The following is a 21,240-nucleotide window of genomic DNA, read 5'->3' as shown; positions in this document are numbered from 1 at the left end:
ACATTCAATACTAGCTCCTAAATAGCATGTGTGAGCATAACGTGGAGACCTTTTTAAAAAGCCTATTCCTGGGCTTCACTTCCAGATATTAGGTGCAATGGAATGTGGTTGAGTCCAGGAAACTGCATTTTAGCCAGCATTCTTACGTGACTGGTCTGCAGACCACACACACTTCAAAAAACCCTATTCTAAAACTTTCATTTTATATCTATGGAACCAAAGAAATGGTGTTTCACCCAAAAATCGAGGAAGCAGATTCAACTGATGGAAAGATCTAGAAGACAGGAGCCATAACTTGGCTTCTCTATTTACCAGAATAAGACACTGATCAGGCAAGTCACTTAAGTAAGCCCTCTAGGCCTGAACGTCTCCATTTATTATAAACAACACAGATTAATAGTTTTATGCATTGTCATCCCTCAGACTGGTTGTGAATACCAACAATCTCAGTAGATGTATTACACAAATATACGAAAATACTCTTTGTTAGGACTCTGGTGTTCATTGAACTCTGTAATAAAAGAATTATTTGTGTTCATTAGGCTCTATTCATTAAGAAAGAAATGAGGACTCAGGTTTTAGGAAGATTGCTTCATGGTCAAACTGTAAAAGGGATTTTGCTTAACTTCGAGTTAACCTGAGAACTTGTTAACCAGGATGTCCTATTCCTAAGCATTTTAACTGAGTTTTCATGTAAATAAAGTACATTTATTAACAATTAGGTGCATTCATGGGTAGAAGCCCTGTCACAGGGCACTTCGCTGACTTAGGCAAAAATTGATGGGCCTGACAACCTACAGAATGGGAGAAATTATTTGCAAATCATATATCTGATATGAGATTAACATCTGGAATATAAAGGAACCCCTAAAGCTTAACAACAAAAAAACCCAGACAACTTGGTTTAAAAATGGGCAAAGGATTTCAACAGACATTTCTCCAAAGATGAATAGCCAAAAATCACATGAAAAGATGCTCAGCATCACTAATTAGGGAAATATAAATCAAAACTGCAGTGGGATACCACTTCACACCCATTAGGATGGCTACTATTTAAAAAAAAAAAAAAAAGCCCCAGAAAAACACAAGTGTCGACAAGGATGTGGAGAAATGGGAACCCTCAGTACTGTTGGTGAGAATGTAAAATGATATAGCTGCTTTTGAAAACAGTATGGGAGTTCTTCAAAAATTAAACATAGAATTACTATATGATCCAGCAATTCTACTTTTGGGTATACACCCAAAAGAATTGAAAGCGGGGTCTTGAAGAGATATTTGTACATCCACGTTCATGACAGGATTATTCACAGTAGCTAAAAAAATGGAAGCAACCCAAGTGTTCATTGATGAATGAACGGATAAGCAAAATGTGGTGTTGCAGAAAAATTGCAAAGATCAGCGAGAAACCAAGCAGCACTCGGAGGGTTGGAGAACTCAGGTTTATTACACCAGTGGTCCCAGAAGAGCTAGTGCTCTGAAAATCTAGGCCCCGGGCTTATGGCCAATTTCACTTTTATACCTGTGTTGTTACAGTTGGCATGGGCTAATTTACAGACCTCGGGAGTTGCTATGGGCTACAGGCAGTTACAGAGCATGAGATTTTTTTTAAAAAACAGGCACTAAGGCAATACATCTGTTCAAACAGGCACTAAGGCAGAACATCCAAAAGAGAGGGTGAGTTTTCAGTTGATCCTGAGATCTTTGGCCTATGCAGCAAGCATGTTTACAGAAGCAGAACAAAGAACTGATTACAAAGTTAGCCATTTAAGTAGGAAATTCTTCTTCAGTGATACATACAATGAGTTACTATTCAACCTTAAAAAGGAAGAAAATTCTGCAATATACTATATAACATGATTGAACCTTGAAGATGTTATAAGTGAAATAAGTCAGTCACAAAAGACAAATATTGAATGATTCCACTTGTATGAGATACTGAGAGTAGTCAAAATCTTAGAGATGGTGGTTGCCAGGGCTGGAGGGAGGGGAGAATGGGAAATTGTTGTTAATGAGTATAGTTTCGGTTTAACAAGATGAAAGTTATGAGAATGGATGGTGGTGAAGGCTGTACAACAATGTGAATGTGTTTAATACCATTGAATTGCACATTTAAAAATAGTTAAGATGGTAATGGTTATGTGTACTTTACCACAATAAAAAAAAAATCTATTAAAAAAATTAATGGAGCCAAGATTACATACTGCATGATTCCATTCTGGAAGAGCAGGGAGAACAGAGCAAAGGTTGCCAGGGGCCAGGGGCCAGGGGAGGCAGAAGGGTATAACTACAAAGGAGTCCAGGAGAGAGTTATTTGGAGAGACGGTACTATTCTGTATGCTCAATTGTGTTGGTTAGAAGAACCCTTATATGTCCTAACATTCATAACTGTACATTAAGATAAGCACTTTTACTATACGTTAATTTAAAAAAATAAAATTAATTAATTGACCCAACTCACAGTAATCGTTTTCCTTGCCTAAATAATAGCAACCCAAAGGGCTGGAGTTTGTGTAGAGAGAAAAGAAGAATCGAGATATAGGACGGTAGACAGGAACAGAGAATGAGAACATGCATGCTGGGTAAACAATTGTTCTGAGTACTTTTTCACTTCTTTTTTGTTTTGGAGAGTTGTCCCCTAAAGATCTATCTTATTGGGGCTTTCTCCTTCTCTTCCCAAGTGGAAAACTATTCTGAGTACCAGTAATTTCTGTCATTTCTCCTACAAGGCACTAAACACTTCTGTCCAATGTTAATTTCTAGGTTGAACTTTAATTTCTAAATTATCTCATTCAGGATGGTTAAGTTTTTGAAGCAAAGCCCTCTCTAACAGTTCCAACATTTGAATTCAGGCAGAATCAGGGGAGAAAGGCATTGTCCACAGTGCCTCTCCTCTTCACACTTCAACTTCCTCTCTTAATCAGAGCTGCTAAAAATATAACGCGAGATAAATCCGTAATTTTTAATTTTTTAATAGCCACCTTAAAAAAGTAAATAAAAGTGAAATCAATTTTAATACTATATTTTATTTAGCCCAGTATATCAAAATGTTATCATTTCAACATGTAATCCATATAAATTATTGACCTATTTTGCATTCTCTTTTTTGTACTACATCTTTGAACTCCAATGTGTATTTTTAACCTTAAAGTCCGTGGCAATTTGGACTCGCCATATACCAAGCCCAATGCAAAATGGTAATTATTCAATATTTGAGCCTCTGCCTACATTCTTCATTCATTCATTGGTGAGCAAACACTGAAGTGTCTACTATGCATCAAGCATTGTGCCGGAAACTGGAAATACAAAAGCAAATGAGACATTGATTAGCCTAAAGCTCACTCTGTGTGGGTGAGAGACACATAAAGGGACGATTACAAAATAATGTGAAAGAATCATGACATAGATGTAACTATGTAACTTTTATGAGCAACTGAGAGGGGAAAGAAGTGCCAGAAATGTAATTTTAAAGGTAGCCCAGAGCTGGCTTCAAGGATGTGGAATCTCAGCTCTATGAAGGGGATGGGAAAGGGCATTTTAGAGGTGCCAGCTTGAGCGAAGGCACTGAAACAAGGGAGAGTGGGTCCCAGAGACCCTAAGAGTACATGTTAGGGCAAAGAAGAAAGAGAGGAAAGTGAATAGATAAGCAAGGCCTGGTAAGTAACATCAAGTTTGGCTTCTAAAATAAAAACCTCCCATACTTCCTAAAATTTCAAGAAAGGTGAAGTGCAAATGACACCAGATTTAGGTTTTTGCCTCTAACAGTCGCCACTACCCTGAAGCAGCTGCTCCATGAGGGCAGGGACACTGCTTTGCTCACCACCCTACCCCAAGGCCTGCAACACTGCCTGGCAGAGTGGGCGCTAGAGCGTTTACAATAGCTAAAGTTCGCGCCTTCATTCTTTTTCCTCCAGCCCTCCCCATCCCCCTCAGTAGAGTGGGAAAGGGTGAAGGGTGCTAGCCAGGCGGGAAATCCTCCGTCAAGCTGCAGGGTGACCCAGAGCCGTGGGGCGCCCTCACCTCACCTTACGCCTCTGGTGGTAACCCAACGCGTGACCGCTTCACGCGCCTCTGCGGGAGGCGCCACCTAAGGAGTGGAGGAGGGAGCAGGCACCTCCCTCGGCTGAGGGGCTCTGAGGGCTGTCCCCCAGGCCGGAAGCGCGAGTCCTGCCGCCCGCGTCCCTGCGCTGCCGCGGTACAGAGAACGGTCCACTCCGCCACCACGCGGGTCCCCAGACACCCCGCCCCACGCGTTGGTGAGAAGAGAGTGGAGCGGCCTGACTCCTGCAGCCAATAAAAACAGCGGGTTCCTGGTCCGATCTCCGGCGCGGCTCGCTATTGGTCGCCAACAGGGTCTCGGCCCACCGAACCTTTGCGAAATGAGCCAATCGCTAGGCGGCGAGGCAACCCCCCCCGCCCCCTCCTCTCCCCCGCCCGCAGCTCTCTAGCTTTCTAACAGCCGGCGACTGGCCCTGGTTGAGCGCAGGCGGACACGGAGCGCGTGGTGGTGACGAGAGACGCGAGCAGGCATCCCGTCCCCCGCGTGGCGCGCCACCGGCCCCACCATGGAGCCCGCCGTGTCGCTGGCCGTGTGCGCGCTGCTCTTCCTGCTCTGGATCCGTGTGAAGGGGCTGGAGTTCGTGCTCATCCACCAGCGCTGGGTGTTCGTGTGCCTTTTCCTTCTGCCGCTCTCGCTCATCTTCGACATCTACTACTACATGCGCGCCTGGGTGGTGTTCAAGCTCAGCAGCGCGCCGCGCCTGCACGAGCAGCGCGTGCGGGACATCCAGAAGCAGGTGAGCGGTCCCGGGCGGGCGCCAGAGCCCCGGGCTGAGGGGACAGGGCCATGTGAGTGCACAGTAGCGCGCAAGGCGCAGAGTCGTGTGCGGCGCTGAGGGAGCCCAGACTGCAAAGAGGAGGTGGAGTCTGAGGAGGATTTGAACTCAACAAAAAATGTGATGGTTGAGGCTTCCCAGGAAGAGAACGAAGTAAGCAAAGGAGGGAACAAAACATTACTCTGCTCTTTATGGAGTACCTACTATATGCAGAGCACGTTCGGGTACCAGGAGGGATATAAAGAATCATAAGGAGAGGTGGGCACTGCACAGGTAACTATCATCAGGCCCCAGCGATTTCAGAGGAGGGAGGGCTTCTGGGAGGTGGAGCTGGCACCAGAGACTGGAAAGTAGAGGAAATGGGGGGGTGTTGTGGAGTGGAGGGTCCGGTGTGAAGACCGAGAGGGGAAGGAGGTTGGAAAGTCAGTTTTGAGTTTACTCTGTAGCAGCAAGGAGCTTTCGACACACTTAGAATAAAGAACTAAAGTGACAAGGTGAGGAGCTTTGCGGCCTCTGAGCCAGGCAGTCACTCCTGGACAAGTCCCTCAGTACCTCTGTGCATCCTCCCTGTGTCAGTGTCACAGCAGCAAGGCACAGAGCCTTGCCCTGCTACTGCTCTGAGTGGACCCTTTTTCTTACATTCAAGGTTGGCATGGGCATTGGGCCTGGGCAGGTTCTTGGCTCCCTCTGCCCCAACTTGTGTTCTTCTTTTACTGGCATCAGGTTGCAGAGAGCTTCTGTTTCCTGCTGCACCTCTCGCCACAGGTGTAGCAGCTTCCATGTTCTGTTTGCATCATGTTGGATGCTGGAAGCAAGAGCATAAAGATGGATGCTGAGAGCATCCTGATAAGGGAGAAGACCATGGCCTGGATGGGAGAATGCAGCTTCTAGAAGTGCTTTGCTTGGGCTGCCCTGGGTTTTGCTGGTCACAGTCACAGCTCCAGATCCCTCCCTCCCCAATTGTACTCTCTTCTTTGCTCTTTCCATGTGTTCAGATTCATTTACCTGGTTGTCCTCCCTGCCAACCTCCCCCCATCAGTGTGAGCTCCCGGAGCTCACCTCTGGCCCAGAACAGCCCAGTAAGCACTTGTTTACCTAAACTAAACCAAAGGGCTCACTGGACAGGAAGACAAGGGGCTCTGCCAGTCCAGCCCACTCCCCTGGACCTGCCATGTTCCGCACCCCGTGCCACTGATATCCATTATTTCTAATCCTCACAGCAACCCTGTTAGGTCTTGTATCTGTTCTACACATGGGAAAAATTGAGGTTCAAACTGTAAGTCGGTGTTCACGGTGATATAACTAGTAAATAGGGCTAGAACCCAGATCAGCTGATTTCAGAGCCTGAACTCTGACTGTTTTTTCTCTCCCATCCCATTTCACCCTGTAGGTCTCGTTCTGTTACTTCACACCTGGCATGTAGTAATAGCTACCAGACTAGTTGCCCCTTTTCTGGGCCCTCCCCATCTCTCTTTAGCCAGCATGTAGTCAGTCACAAGGGCCACTTTTCACATCATTGCCTCCCTGCCCCAAATCTTGGTTGAATCCATTGCAACCAATATTTCAGGCTTTATGGCTTCCATGTTCATTTCATGTGGTATGGCCCACCCTCCAGCTTGAATGCAGCATGCCCAATCCATTCCCCACACCTCTGAGCTTAAATTATGTCCTGGGACTGCAGTCGGGCAGAGGCAAGGCCTGCTTGGTCATGAATCCCACTTCTCGTGCCTTCAGCTCTACTCACAGGAATCCCGTCCTCGATAACTCTCTTCTCAGACACCTCTACTTCCCACTGCACCTTGGCCTCTGAATGCAGAAACATTCTTCCCTCATTTTGTGCTATTTGCCTAGTCAGCTTCAATGCAACCTCCTTTAGGATTCTTGGTTGCAAGTGATAGAAACTCAACGCAGACTGTTGAGCAAAAAAAGGACTTCATTGACCTAGGTCCTGAAAAATCCAGGAGTAAAATTACCTTAGGCATGACTGGATCTAGGATCCCCTATCTCTGTCTTTCCACCCATTTGCCATTTCTTGGCTCTGCTTTCCTCTGGGTCAACTTCATTCTCATGGAGCCCGTCTTCCTGTGAAGGCCCCAGCAGTTTCTAGCTTACATCCAATCCAACCAGCTTAGCAAACCCAGTACAGCAAGAGTGCCTCTCCTAGAACCGGCCTTATTGGCTTGACTTGAATCATAGGCCCATCCCTGAACTGGTTACTATGGCCAAGAGGATGGACTCAGGCCTCAGTGATGTGCCCACCTCCTGGGGTTGGGGGAGAAATAGCATCACCTGAACCAAAGGAGGATGGGAGTGTTAAAAGCAGGTGAGGGAATGGATGGTCGCAGGTCAGAGCAGCAGACAGACACCTCTTTGCCCTTGCCCATCTCAGCAGGAATGGAATACTTCCTCCCGTGTTCCTGATGGGCTTTTGGCTCATGGGCCATTTGTTCTTTGTGTTTTGTACTCTGGTCACTTAACAGTAGAGGTTTTGCAAAAGCTCTTCCTTCCATTGGCTTGGTGGTCCTTCCCTGCCATTTCTCTCTCCTTCCAAGTGATCATGAGTTAACACATGCACATGCTTAGGACAGGACTTGGCATGTAACAAGCCTCACTACATGTTAGCTGTTATTCTATTGACTGTTAATACAAGCCCATCTGTCCTTCCAGAAGTCGGATGGTCTTGGCTGTGAATCTGAGCTCTGTCCTTCACTGATTGTGTGACCTTGGGCAAGTTATTTCACCTCCCAGTTTTCTCACCTGCAAAAGGGGATCATCCCAACTTCCTGGGGTTGTTGTGAGAATTAAATGAGACGGTGTACAATAGGTGCCTGACACAATGGGGGCACCTAGTAACCATCTTATTTGTATGGTTGCTATTATTACCATTACAAAACCTTTCCTGAATTTCCCAGTTAGTGTTTTCAAAGTACTGTGATCATTCTTCATTCTGCTTTGTAGTGTGGCAACACTTCGGCTTTTTGCCTGCCACACTAGCCGGGGAGATTCCAGAGGGTAAGGCCAGTGGGCCTTGCAGTGCCTGGAAGAAGGCAAGGGCTCAGTAAATGTTTGCTGACAAAATGCCTGGGCATCTTTTTGAGCTCCTTCCCCTGAAAACAAGGCTTCGAGCTGCTCTGGGGATACTGGTAGGGCTAGCTCAGCCTCTGTCCCGTGGTTGCAGGTACGAGAATGGAAGGAGCAAGGCAGCAAGACCTTCATGTGCACAGGGCGCCCCGGCTGGCTCACCATCTCGCTCCGGGTTGGGAAGTACAAGAAGACACACAAAAACATCATGATCAACCTGATGGATATTCTGGAGGTGGACACCAAGAAACAGGTGAGTGTGGCGTGGTTCCCTGGCTCTGGGAATGAGCAGGACTGCCCCTGGTGCAAGTGGCTTGGAAGGACATGATTTTAGGCAAGGGCATTTGAGGGTAGACAAGACTAAGATCCCTGGTCATTGCCATTCTTCAAAGCCTCAGCTTTGGAAGAGATTGGTTATAACTCTATCTCATAGTGCAAATTGAGAGTTCAGGGGGATTCTTTGATTATCTGCAGTTCCACAGGAAGACAGGGATGGGGAAATCATGGGGGGAAATGAGACAGGAGGCTTTCTGATCTCTCAGGGACTTCCAAAAATGCAGAAAGGAACACAAAGTGAAGTGAATTGGTTTTTCATTTTCTTTAAATTTAAACCCGAACGTAATACCCTTCTCCAATATCCTACAGACTCCTAGTAGGGAAGCCCTATGTTAAATGTTGAGAATGTACCCAGTTTTCTTTTTTTTTTCACACAGTGCTTTACACCTGCTAAAATTAACTTGTTTCATGCAAAACAAGACCTTGAATGGTCAGTCATATTAAAGCTGGTTTGATTATTAATAGTTACCTTTTTGGAAGAAGCTTTTTCCCTATGTAAGGTATCATATTGCAGATTTAAAACGTAGACTATCAGTGAAATGCATGAAGTGATCATTTGTGCTTGAGAAAAAAGAGACACAAAAGGGAACCTACTTACCCCTTTTTGGTAAGGAGGTGTACTGGTAAACAGAGGGCCTTGTTGCAAGCTTCCTGAGGACCCACTTGTTAATAGCCATAGACATGTGCATGCTCTTTGGCCTATCGAATAATTCTGGTTCTTAAAACCTGGCTTAAGGAAACAGGAAATAAGCTTAAATCATAGACAATACAGAGAGAGATTGTATGACAGCTTTTTTTCTTCCTTTCTCTCTTTAAATCACAGCTTTATTTCTAATCGAAGACAACACAATATTCAATAGTAGAGAGTTGTTAGATATGATATATCCACATGATGGCATTTTGTTGTGAGACCTTGGCCAGTTTACTTAATCACCTGTGCCTTTTTTTGTCCCCTCGGCTTTACTGATATAGACTTAATGTATAATAACCTGCACATACAGTGTACAATTTGATAATAAATTTTGAGATATGTGTACACCTGTGAAACCATTACAATCAAGACAATGAACATACACATCACCTCAAAGGTTCCCTCTTGCCCCTTGGTAATCCATTCCTCAGGGCCTTCCCTGCCTCTTACCCCACATCCCTATAGTGACCAGCTTTTTGTCATTATACATTAGTTTGTATTTTAGAGTTTTATATGAATGGAATCATGCGTTATGTACTCTTGTTTTGTCTGGCTTCTTTCACTCTGTAATTATTTCGAGAGAAATCCATATCGAAGTATGTATCAGAAGTACATTATGTTTTATTGCTGAGTGGTATTCCATTGTATGAGTATATCACAGTTTGTTTATCCTTTCACTTATCATAGGATATTTGAGTTATTTCCAGCTTTGGGCTATCACAAATAAAATCACTAGGAACATTTATAGACATGTCTTGTGTAGATACATGCTTTCCTGTCTCTTGGGTAAAATACCCAGGAAAGGAATCACTGACTCATTTGATAGGTGTTTGGTTAACTTTTTAAGAGACTGCCAGCTTGTCTTTCAATGTGCTTGTAGCATTTTACATAGATGTTTAACACTATAAATTTCTCCCTTGAGCCATTCCACAAATTTTGATAGGTTATCTTTTCATTTTCATTCAGTTCAAAATACTTTCCAATTTCCTTTTTACAATTTGATCTTGGCCGAAAGGCTGAGAAGCAGTCTGGTTTCCTTTTTGACACCTGTTTTGACCCATGAGTTATTTATTTTATTCTGTTTCCAAATATTTGGGAATTTTCCAGAGATCTTTGTTACTGATTTGTAATTTAATTCAATTGTTGTCAGAAAATATACTTTATATGATCAGAATGTTTTTCAGTTTATTGAGACTTATCTTATGGCCCAGAAGAATATGATCTATCTTGATAAATGTTCCATGTACATTTTTTTAAATGTGTATTCTGCCATTTGGGGCTGGTGTGTACTATAAATGTTAATTAGGTCATGTTGATTTATAGTGTTGTTCAAGTCTTCTATATCCTTACAAATATTCTCTCTACTTATTCTATCAATTACTGAAGGAAGACTATTGAATATCTACCTATGATTGTGGATTTGTTTATCTCTTGTGGTTCCATCAGTATTTGCTTCATTTGTTTTGAAGCTCTATAATTAGGTAAATAAACGTTTAGTAACTTTACATCCCCTTGATTAATTGATCCTTTATAATTATGAAATGACCTCTTTCATTCTAGTTATATTCTTTGCTCTGAAATCTACTTTGTCTGATATAATAAAGTCATTCTAGCTTTTTTTTTTTTTTTTTTGGTGCCACATATTCTTTATCCATTTGTCTTTTGATTGGAACATTTAATCCGTTTACATTTTTAAATTTTTTTAAAAAAATTGTAATTAGTTTCAAGTATACAGTACATTGGTTAGACATCTATATAGTTGTAAAGTGATCCTTCCAATTGCTCCCTCCCTTCCCTGACCCTCCACCTAGCCAATGTATTAATGCTAATTGCATTCCCTATGCCGAGCTCCCCATTCCTGTAACCATCTATCAGCTACTAATTTGTACTTCTTTAACCCTTCATCCTATTCTCCCAGTCCCCTCAAAACACCCCCGCTGTCTGTCAACAAATTGTCTACTGTATTTGTCAGTCTATTTTTGATTAGTTTGTTCTTTTTACTCCTTAAATTCCGCATATAAGTGAAATCATATAGTGTTTATTTTTCTCTGTCTGACTTAAATATCTTCTAGGTTCATCAAAGCAATATCTTTTTTCATTCCCTTCCTTTTCTTATGCAGGGGTCTTGTTTTCTTATCCTTTCAGCCACTCTATCTTTTGGTTGGAGCGCTTAATTCTTGTCCATTTAAGGTACTTACTAATAGGAATTCTTTATTTCTTTATTCCTTTTTTTGATACATGTTTTTTCTTAAAGAAGTGCCTTCGACATTTCCTGTAATTCTGGCTTGGTGATGATAAATTTCTTTAGTTTATTTTTTGTCTGGGAAGTTCTTTATCTGTCCTTCAACTCTAAATGATAGTTTTGCTGGATAAATTGTTCTTGGTTGTAGATCCTGGGTCTTCATCCTGTCGAATATTTTTTGCCAAACCCCTCTGTCCTGCATAGTTTCTTTTGAGAAATCAGCTGCCAGTGTTCTTTTATATGTAATTATTTGTTTTTTTCTTCCTGCTTTTAATATTATTTCTTTGTATTTAAACTTTGGCATTTTAATTATGATGTGTCTTGGCGTGGGCCTCTTTGGATCCCTGATTTTTGGAATTCTCCGAGCTTCTTGGGGTTTTATGTCCATTTCCTTCAACAGGTTAGGGAAGTTTTCCATTGTTATTTCTTTAAATAGCTGTTCAGCATCTTGATTTTCTTCAGTTTCACTGATCAGACGAATATTTGGAGCCTTAATAGTGTCCCATATCCTCCTTAAATTATTTTTATAGTCTTGGCATCTTTTTTCCTTGCCATTCTGATTGAGTGTCCTGATTGGCCTTCCTGTCCTCTAGATAGGGCATTTGATCTTCTTCTTTATTCACTTTGTTTATTTGTTTATTCCATTTACTATACTTCTCATCTCAGATAATGTGTTCTCCATTTCAGACTGGTTCCTTTTTATAATTTCCATTTCCATTTTTATGTTTTTTATCTCTTTGTTGAAGTTCTCACTGAATTTATCTACATGTCTCAAAAGTTCATTGAGCATCTTTATATAACCAGTGTTTTGAACTCTGCATCTGTTAGATTACTTGACTCCATTATATCTGGATCTCTGTTCTGTTCTCTCATATGGTTTCTACTTCTTTGTCTTCCCATTTTGGCTGCCTTTCCATGTCTGTTTCTATTTACTAAGCAAAGCTCCTAAGTCTCCCGGTCTTATTAGTGTGGATTTGTGAAGTAGGTGTCCAGTGGCACAGTCCTGAGAGGGATTCAGCTGCAGGCCAAATTTAGCCCAAGCCTCTACCCCTCCAGGGCCAGCTGTTAAGATTCAGCAAGCAATACATAGATGCTGTGCTTATAATTGCCTCATAAGGCCACACCAGAAACCAAGGCCAGCTGCCTCCACCAGTGTGAGTCTCAGCAAGGAGCACCTGATTCACATAGGATATACCTGGATGTGACTTGGGCGGGGCTCGAGCTGGGGTAGGCGGGGTTTCAGAGAATCCTCTGGGCGGAGCGACCTTTGTTATTCAGTTTGATGATGTCTCAGCTATGGAGGCACTGTGTCCGGCGCACTGGTAGCGGGGAGAGCTCAACAGGGAACAACGGATACCCCCGGCACTTCTGTACCCTCGGCCCTCACTCCGACAATGTCTCCCTGTAAGCCCCTGGTGCCCCCTGCGCACAGCCGAATTGGCACTGGTGCTCAGAGCAAGCAGGTCCGTCACCGCGAAAATCCGCCCCTTTAAGAGGCATCTGCCTCTGCCGCAACCTGGGTCTCACTCAGCAGATCAGACTGGGCAATCCCGTGTTATCACCCCGTCCTACCTTCTGCTGTTGAATGGTGCTTTCTTGGATTTCTCTGTAGTTGTATGGCTTGTTCATCTAAATCCCAGGCGATTTTTCCTTGCTGCTGCTCTTTGTTTCTGTCACAACTTTGATTTAGTCCCCAGAGGGATGAACAGAGCCTCTATCATCTACGTTTTTTTTTTTTTTTTTTTTTTTTATTTTGTGACTTATAGCATGGTGTATCTTTTTCCATCCTTTCACTTTTAATCTGTTTTTTTAAATATTAAAAATGTGTTTTTTTATAAGCAGCATATAGTTTTTATCCAATCTGATGATCTCTGCCTTTTAATTGTGATGGTAAGACCATTTACATTTAATGTTATTATTGATAAGGTTTGCCTTAACTCTGTCACCTTGTTCTTTGTTTTCTCTTTGTCCCATTTGTTTTTTTTCCCTTCTTTTTTTTCTTTTGAATTACTAAATAATTTTAATGATTCTATTTTAGCTCTCTTGTTGGCTTATTAACTGTAATTTTGTTTTGTTATTTTGGCAGTTGTTTCAGGATTTATAGTATACACTTTACTTATCACAGTTTACCTTCAAATGATGTCTTATTTTATCTGTAGTATAAGAAAAATCTTATAGTTATACACTTCTATTTCTCTCCTCCCAACCTCTGTGATATTGTTGTACTGTTATTTATGTTATAAAGCCCATACCACATTACTGTTTTTTAATAGTTATCTTTTTAAGAAATTTAAATAATAAGAAAAATTTTATATACTTACCCATATAGTTGCCATTTCTTCATTTCATTGTGTGGATTCATATTTCCATCTGGTTTCATTTTCCTTCTGCCAGAAGGATCTCTTTTAACATTTTGTATGGTAATTTTGCTGGTGATGAATCTTTTAGCTGCCATATGTCTGAAAACACTTATTTTCCCTTCATTTCTTTTTCAGCTTTTATTGTAAAGTATGCATAACACAAAATTTACAATCTTAACTATTTTTAAGTGTACAGTTCAGTGGTATTAAATATGTTCATAAAATTATGCAGCCATCTCCACCATCTATCTCCATAACTCTTTTCATCTTGCAAAACTGAAACTCTATACTTTAAAACAATAACTCCTCGTTCCCCCTCCCTCCCAAGACCTAGCAAATGACTATTAAAATTTCTGTCTGATTTTTGACTTCTCTAAATATTTCATAGAAGTGGAATCATACAGTATTTGCCTTTAAGGCTGAATAATATTCCATTGTATGTATATATCACATTTTGCCTATTCATTCTTCTATGCATGGATACTTGGTTGCCTCCACGTGTTAGCTATTGTGAATAATAGTGCTATGAGCATGGGGGTACAGATATATTTTCAAGACCCTGCTTACAATTCTTTTGGATGTGTACCCAAAAGTGGAATTGCTGAGTCATATGGTAGTTCTGTTTTTAATTTTTTGAGCAACCACCATACTGTTTTCCATAGTGACTGTACCATTTTACAGTCCTATCAACAGTGCGCAAAGTTCTCAATTTCTCCACATCCTCACCAACACTTGTTTTTTTCTGGGTTTTTTGTTTTTGTTTTTGTTTTTTGATAGTATCCATCCTAATGGATGTGAATTGCCTTCATTTTTGACAGGTATTTTCACTAGGTATGAAATTCCAGGTTGGCAGTTTTTTCACTCAGCACTTTAAAGATGTCTCACTGTCATCTTGCACTGTTTCCAACAAGAAATCTATTATTCTTATCTTCATTCCTCTGTATGTAACATGTCTTTTTTTCTCTCTGGCTGTTTTTCAGAATTTCTCTTTATCATTAGTTTTGAGCAATTTTATTGTGATGTACCTTGGTATAATTTTCTTCATTGTTCTTGGCTTGGGATTTATTATAATTTTCATCTAATTTAGAAATTTGGGGATCTTTATTTCTTTAAATATTTTTTCTGTCCACTACCCTCTTCTTTGAGGACTGCCTTCAGTATTGAAGTTGTTTCACTGAGTGATACACTGTTCGTTTTAATTTTTTCTTCTGTTTCATTTTGAATAGTTTCTACTGCTCTGTATTAAGTTCACTGCTTTTTTCTTCAGCAATGTCTGATCTGCTATCAATCCCAGCCAGTGTATTTTTCATCTCAGACGTTGTTGTTTTTATTTCTAGAAGTTTGATACGGGTGTTTTTACTATCTTTTTAATGTCTCTACTTAACTTTTTGAAAATAAGGAATACAGCAATAATAACTATTTTAATGCCCTTGCCTGCAAATTTTAATATCTGTGTCAAATCTGGATACGTTTTTATTAAAACGGATTGATTTTTCTCCTCATTGTGGATTGAATTTGCCTCACTCTTTGCATGACTAGTAAACTTTGATTGGATTTTTAGACACTATGAATTTTACCTTGTTGGGTGCTGGATATTTTTGTATTTTTAGAAATCTTATTGAGCTCTGCTCTGAGATATAGCTAAGTTACTGGGAAACAGTTTGATCCTATTGGGTCTTGATTTTTTAGGTGGCGACAGAGGAACATTTAATGTAGGGGTAGTTATTCCCCACTGTGAGGTGAGACCATTCTGTGTACTCTACCCAATGCACTGCGAAACATGAGATTTTCCTGTCTGGCTTTTGGGAACAGATACTATCCCTACCCTGTGTGAGCCCCTGCACTGTTACCTGTTATCCTCTCTGGTGGCATTTCCCCTCAGAAAAGTAATTTCTTCATGTGTATGCACTGATCCGTACTCAGCTGAATATTCAATGGGCACCCTTTGCAGTTCCTCAGAGTTTTCTCTATGTACAGTTTCTTCTCCAGTACTCTGTCTTCTAAATTCTATTCACCTCGATCTTCCGGGGCTCTCAACTAAGAGTCCACTGGGCCCCGCTGAGTTTCCCCTCCCTGCACTGCCTAACTCTAGGCACTGAGCTGGGGCATTCACAGAGCTCCCCTTGTTTGATTTCCTGTCTTTCAAGACTTCATTGCCTGATGTCCACTATGTTGAAAACTCTTGTTTTATGTATTTTGTCTCTTCTTTGTTTTCAGGCAGCAGGGTAAATCTGGTCCTTGTTGCTGCATCTTAGCTGGAAGCAGAAGTCCTCATGATGGCATGTTAATGTGTCCATTAAAAATTATGTTTTCCAAGAATATTTAATAACAAAGGACAATGATTGTAGTATTGTGTGAAATTTTAAAAACAAGATGAGAAAGTGTGTGTTTATATTTGTGTGTGTGTGCATTGTATGAAAACGTACAAAATTGCAATATAGATATGCTTAGAAAAAGACAAAGTAAATACATTTCAGTGTTAATACTGATACTCTGAAGAACTGGGATAGATTTTTGTCATCTTCATATATGCTGTTTCTTCCAAATAAAGGAATATTTCTTCTAAAATCTAGAAGAAAAATAAACTAAGTATTACATATAAAGATACTTAAAAGGACAAGATTAAACAGTAACAAACCCAGAGCCAGAAACCTCATTTACTATAACATAAGGCAGTATAATGTTCCAGAAAGAGGCTATAAAAGCCAGGTAGGAATCTCTGCACTGATTGTTTAGGAAGGTTTGGAAAGATGCCCTGTTAGGCCTGGAAGTTTCCTTGTGACTCAAGGTCTCTCTTCTTATGTCAACAGATTGTCCGTGTGGAGCCCTTGGTGACCATGGGTCAGGTGACCTCGCTGCTAAACTCCATTGGCTGGACGCTGCCTGTGTTACCTGAGCTAGATGACCTCACAGTGGGTGAGGACTCAGATAGTCCTAGGATCAGAGCTGAGGCACTTTGGCCCATATTCCATCCAGTGTAGAAGCTGTCACTATTTCGTCTATAACAGAAGTCCCCCCATCTCTGTTTGGCCAGCTCCAAAGACAGAGTGCTTCCTTTTGGCTGTTTCATTTCTAAACAGCTCAAGCTATCAAACAGCACTTTTTAATCTCTAGCTTGAATCTGCTTCCCTGTGACTTGTATTCATGGCTTCAGTTCTACCCTGTAGAGCACACAAAATAAGTCTAGTCTCTCTTTCCTTTAGGAAGATTCATGGTCCCCAAACCCTTCACTTCTCAAAGAGAAACGACTTCAGTTCTTTTAACTATTCCCATGGGACACAGCCTCCTGCCACCCAATCAACATCCCTTTTCATTAAGGTCCCTCTTAAAACGAATGCACACAGGTTTGTAGGTTGGGTCTGGCCAGACGTATGAGCGTCATTGACAAAGTCTCCCATCCATCCCTTTTCGAGGAAGCCTTCATTCTCCAATCTGAGCTCCTCTTCCTCTCTCCTACTCTCCAGATCCAGAGATGGGAAGTCTCCCCTAAGTGGGCAGCTCGTTTCTGCCAGCCCTGTCATACCACCCTTATGCTATGAGCTTCCGAGCTCCAGTGAAGTGCCCTTTACTCAATTCTTCCCCACCCTGCACCCCACTGCTCCACCTAGCTAACTCATGTGTTTCTGCAGGGGGTTTGATCATGGGCACAGGCATCGAGTCATCGTCCCACAAATATGGCCTATTCCAACACATCTGCACTGCCTACGAGCTGGTCCTGGCTGATGGCAGCTTTGTGCGATGCACACCGGTAAGTTCAGAGACAGGACGTCCCCACCAGCTTGCTCTGGGCATCAAGGACCCTGGTGCTCCCCGGAGGTGCTTTGTTTCAAGTACACTTGTTCAGTCTAGGTCTGTATTCATGCTAACAGATTAAAATAGCCCCTTTACGTGCTCAGACACTATTATAAATACTTTATATATTAAGACTTAATCCTTTAACAACTTTATGAGGTAGTTGTTATTATTATTAGCCACATTTTATAGATAGGAAACTAAAGCACAGGGAGGTTAATAAACTTTACCAAAATCAGACAGCTGATAAATCCCACTTAGCTGGGATTCAGATCCAAGTTATCAGGCTCCTAGATCAATGTCCTTAGCTTTTAATTACACTGTACTGCCTCTGTAGGGGAAGTCAGGCTTCAGTATCAAAGCTCTATGTCAGATGGTGTGAGGGATAACTAAAGCAATAAAAGGGGCTATTTTGGAGAAATTAAAGACAATTCTATGGCCCAAAGTGGGACACAGACATTTGAGGCATTTACCCTAAGGAGCGGGACAGGATTGAAACTTTAAATAAAGTCAGATCTCTCCAAGCATATCTGAGGAGCCCCTGGGATGCGGGGACAGTGTGATGCTTTGGAAGCAGATGTTTCAGAGTTCCCAGAGTTGGCCTCACAAAAGAGTCCAGGGCAGGACTCCTGGTTTAGGAGCTCTGGTCTTGGGCAAGAGGGACCCTTTTTACATCATTTTAGCCCATTTCCCTGCCTTCAACCAATTTTTACCAGCAGAGAGAAGAAACAAACATTAGTGAATTACTTCCGTTCTCTGAGGCCAAGTTTCCTATCTGACAAATGCTTTGTCAGGAGGAGAAAGTAGATGCCTGCTTATTATTGCTGATCTGACTGTGTGATTAGGGGGAGGCTTGGTTGGGCCTACTTCAGCTGTTCCAGCGGCTTCAGCACTTCCCTGCTGCACCTACCGTGCCCACACCAATGGCAGTCGACACAAGCAGACACCAGCTGTCCTCAGGGTGACGACCACACAAGGCTGGACTTCTTCAAAAGGCACTTTATTAGAATCAAAGAATCTAAATTAGAATGGCCAGGCGAAAAGTCTGTTGTTTGTCTCTGAGGCAAATACCAAAACAAGAAAATGGTGACATTAGAAGCAGATTTGGGGACTCTGATGAAGCTGTGCAGCAGAACAATGCTGGCTCAGGAGTTTAGGTGATTTTGCCTGAGGCCCAGCATCTCCACACTGTCTGTGGGGAGCCTTGGATGAGCCCTGCTGTCTCTTGGCACCTCAATTTTTTTACTTGTTCAAGTGGAAGTGTTAATACTCTCCCTAGGCTGTGGTGGGGGAGGGGCACTCCTACAGCTGATAGAGTAGGAAAGGCTCTGTAAATGCCTGGAAGGGAGGCATTTTAATGTCCCTTGGTGACTCTAACCCTTAGTAAGGGTTCAGCTCTTTGTTCAGCCTGGCCTTGAACTCCTGGCCCTTAGTCCCCTGTTTTGGGTCTTTGGGTAGTGCTGGTTGTGGCCTCTTTCTGGGTAACCTGCGGTCCAGGAGCTATGCCTCAATGATGGAGGAGGGAGGTTCTCTGTGAGTACCCCTGACGCTAGGCAATGTAAGGTCATATGTCATGCCGAAGCTTCAGAGTGAAAACTGAGGGCCAGAAAGCCCAGTTTATAAAGTGCCTTGTGGGGTTTACCCAGCAAGATGGTGACAGAATAGGAATTTAGCCCAGGCCCCAGGTTCTTTGTGCCCTTGTTGACTATGTGCCACAATGTGGGACCCAGGGTTCATGCTCTCAGCATGCGTTGACTCTTCCTTGCAGTCAGAAAACTCAGACCTGTTCTACGCTGTGCCCTGGTCCTGTGGGACCCTGGGCTTCCTTGTTGCCGCAGAGATTCGCATCATCCCTGCCAAGAAGTACGTCAAGCTGCGCTTTGAGCCAGTGTGGGGCCTGGAGGCAATCTGCGACAAGTTCAAACATGAGTCCCAGCGGCAGGAGAACCACTTCGTAGAAGGGCTGCTGTATTCCTTGGATGAGGCTGTCATCATGACAGGGGCCATGACGGACAAGGCAGAGCCCAGCAAGGTAGGTTAGGGTGTCAACTACTGCAGACCAAGGCCTGGAGGAAGAAGGCCTGGGCGGGCTGGGTCTGAGCCTATTGCCCCACCCTGACCCTGATAGTCACCCTTTTTGAGTCTACAACCTGAGTCAGCTCACCTTGGATTTGGGCAACAGAATTTATAGTCAGAATTATCTTAGGCAGTGACAAAAGCTTCCATTTCCACTGCTTCTGTCACCTGCCACATATGTGTGTGTCTCTTGATGGCATAATCTTTTATCCTCAAAGCAACTTACCTCATTTTACACTGAGGAAACTGAGACTCCAAGAGGTCATATTAAACTTCCACAAGATGACCAAGCCAAGATCTGAGTAATTGGATTTGATGTCTTACAATCCAGATGGATATTCCTTCAACTTACTGTATAATATTTAATAGCAGTTTTTATGAGAGTTTTTATTAATTTTATTATGAGAGACTTGGAAAGCGTAAACAAAAGGAGAGAAAAGACTACCTATAAACATGACCCAAAGCCAGCTGTCGCTAATATGTTTAGTTATTTCCTCTCTCTTTCAGTGCATAGATTTTTTTTGAAGTTTTTAAACTACAGAAGTAGTAAAACAATGAAAGTATTTGTTTTCACCCCCAGGCATACAATGACTTGTAACAGTTTGGTGTGCATTCTTCAAGGCCTATTTGTGTGTGTGTGTGTGTGTGCATGTGTATATGTCGTCATTTCATTCCATTGGATCCCATTGTTGCATGTAAAGAATTGACCTAACTCATTACTGACTGATAAGCATTTATATTGCTTAAATGGTTTGCTCTTACAAATCAGATTTTCCATGAATAGTCTTGGCCTCTTGTACGAGCATTTCTGTAGGATTGAGTCCAAAAAATGGAATCCCTGAGCGTGTTTGAGCATGTTAAATATTAATAGCTATGACCGAACAGCTCTCCAGAAAAGCTATGCTTCTGTCCACTTCCAGCAGTGGTGTGTGAGAATGAATGCCTTTCCCCTCCGTTCTTGCCAACACTGGATAGTATCACTGTTTCATTTTTGCCCATCTGATAGGGTTAAAAATAGTATCTCGTTTTATTTTGCAGTCTTCAGGTCACCTGTGAGGCTGAACATCTCTTTGCACTTTTTTGGTTTGTTTGCCTTCAGCTGTGATCACCTGTTCAAATTTGTTTTTTCTGGTCTAGTGTGATAAGCATTTTTCCATGTTGTTATATTACGTTCAAAACAGTCATATTTAATGTCTGCAGAACGTTACACTGAGTGAATGTTTACTAAATGCCCTATCATTTACTAAACCACTGCCCGATAGTTGCAAATTTAAGTTGATTTCTAGTTTTTTATTATTTTAATTAATATAGCAATGAGCATCTTTTGTTTGTAATTTAAATAATATCTTAAAGCAGAATTAGCAGATCAAAAGGTAAGCTCTCTTAAGGCACTTGATCTATACCTATATACTGAAAACATTTTAAAATTGGAAGAGACTCAAATTATCTAGTACAATCCCCTCTCCAAATAAGAAAATGAGGCCAAGAGGGGGAAAGAGACTCCCCTGAGGACACACAGCTAGCAATGGGCAGATTTAAATTTGGGTCTCTGACCCCTAGTTCAGTGTCCCTTCCCCTCCATACCATCTTCTAGAATTTAGCATCATCCACAAGCATTGATTGAGCACCATTCCTTGTGGGCACTAGTGGATGAAGATCCTGGACCAGGGATAGGAGCACTGGCACTCCCAAGGCCCTGGCTCTGCCTGACCGGGGCTGAGCCCAGGCAGCTCGTGTCCCTTAGTCACCTGGTAAGGATCTCTGGTTCAGAGGTTTTCTAGCTTCTCTAATGTGTTCCCTTAGAGGCTGTCAGAAGTAATGAGCTGAGGG

At 42.2% G+C, this 21,240-nt stretch overlaps 2 protein-coding genes across 2 annotated transcripts in view; one reads left to right on the top strand and one right to left on the bottom strand.

Moving 5' to 3' along the window:
* TMEM61 (transmembrane protein 61) overlaps nucleotides 1-4,414 on the bottom strand; it is a 41,306-nt gene extending 36,892 nt beyond the window's left edge. The window contains exons 1-2 of the transcript XR_005658244.1: nucleotides 4,023-4,414; nucleotides 1,426-3,293 (exon numbers count right to left, since the gene is read on the bottom strand). The gene's annotated coding sequence lies outside the window, so the exon portion shown is untranslated. Of the gene's footprint in view, nucleotides 3,294-4,022 lie in introns of the transcript that reaches the window.
* A 25-nt stretch (nucleotides 4,415-4,439) lies between these two features.
* DHCR24 (24-dehydrocholesterol reductase) overlaps nucleotides 4,440-21,240 on the top strand; it is a 29,891-nt gene continuing 13,090 nt past the window's right edge. The window contains exons 1-5 of the mRNA XM_039887239.1: nucleotides 4,440-4,793; nucleotides 8,011-8,166; nucleotides 16,353-16,458; nucleotides 17,172-17,290; nucleotides 19,103-19,366. Coding sequence (XP_039743173.1) covers nucleotides 4,563-4,793; nucleotides 8,011-8,166; nucleotides 16,353-16,458; nucleotides 17,172-17,290; nucleotides 19,103-19,366 — 876 coding nt within the window. The 5' untranslated portion in view covers nucleotides 4,440-4,562. The remainder of the gene's footprint in view (nucleotides 4,794-8,010; nucleotides 8,167-16,352; nucleotides 16,459-17,171; nucleotides 17,291-19,102; nucleotides 19,367-21,240) is intronic.

The sequence above is a fragment of the Pteropus medius genome, unplaced genomic scaffold (genome assembly GCF_902729225.1).
Source record: "Pteropus medius unplaced genomic scaffold, Ma_sr-lr_union100, whole genome shotgun sequence".
Taxonomy (NCBI): Eukaryota; Metazoa; Chordata; class Mammalia; order Chiroptera; family Pteropodidae; genus Pteropus; species Pteropus medius.
Note: the sequence above shows the minus strand (reverse complement) of the source record. Positions and strands in the feature narration are given on the sequence as shown.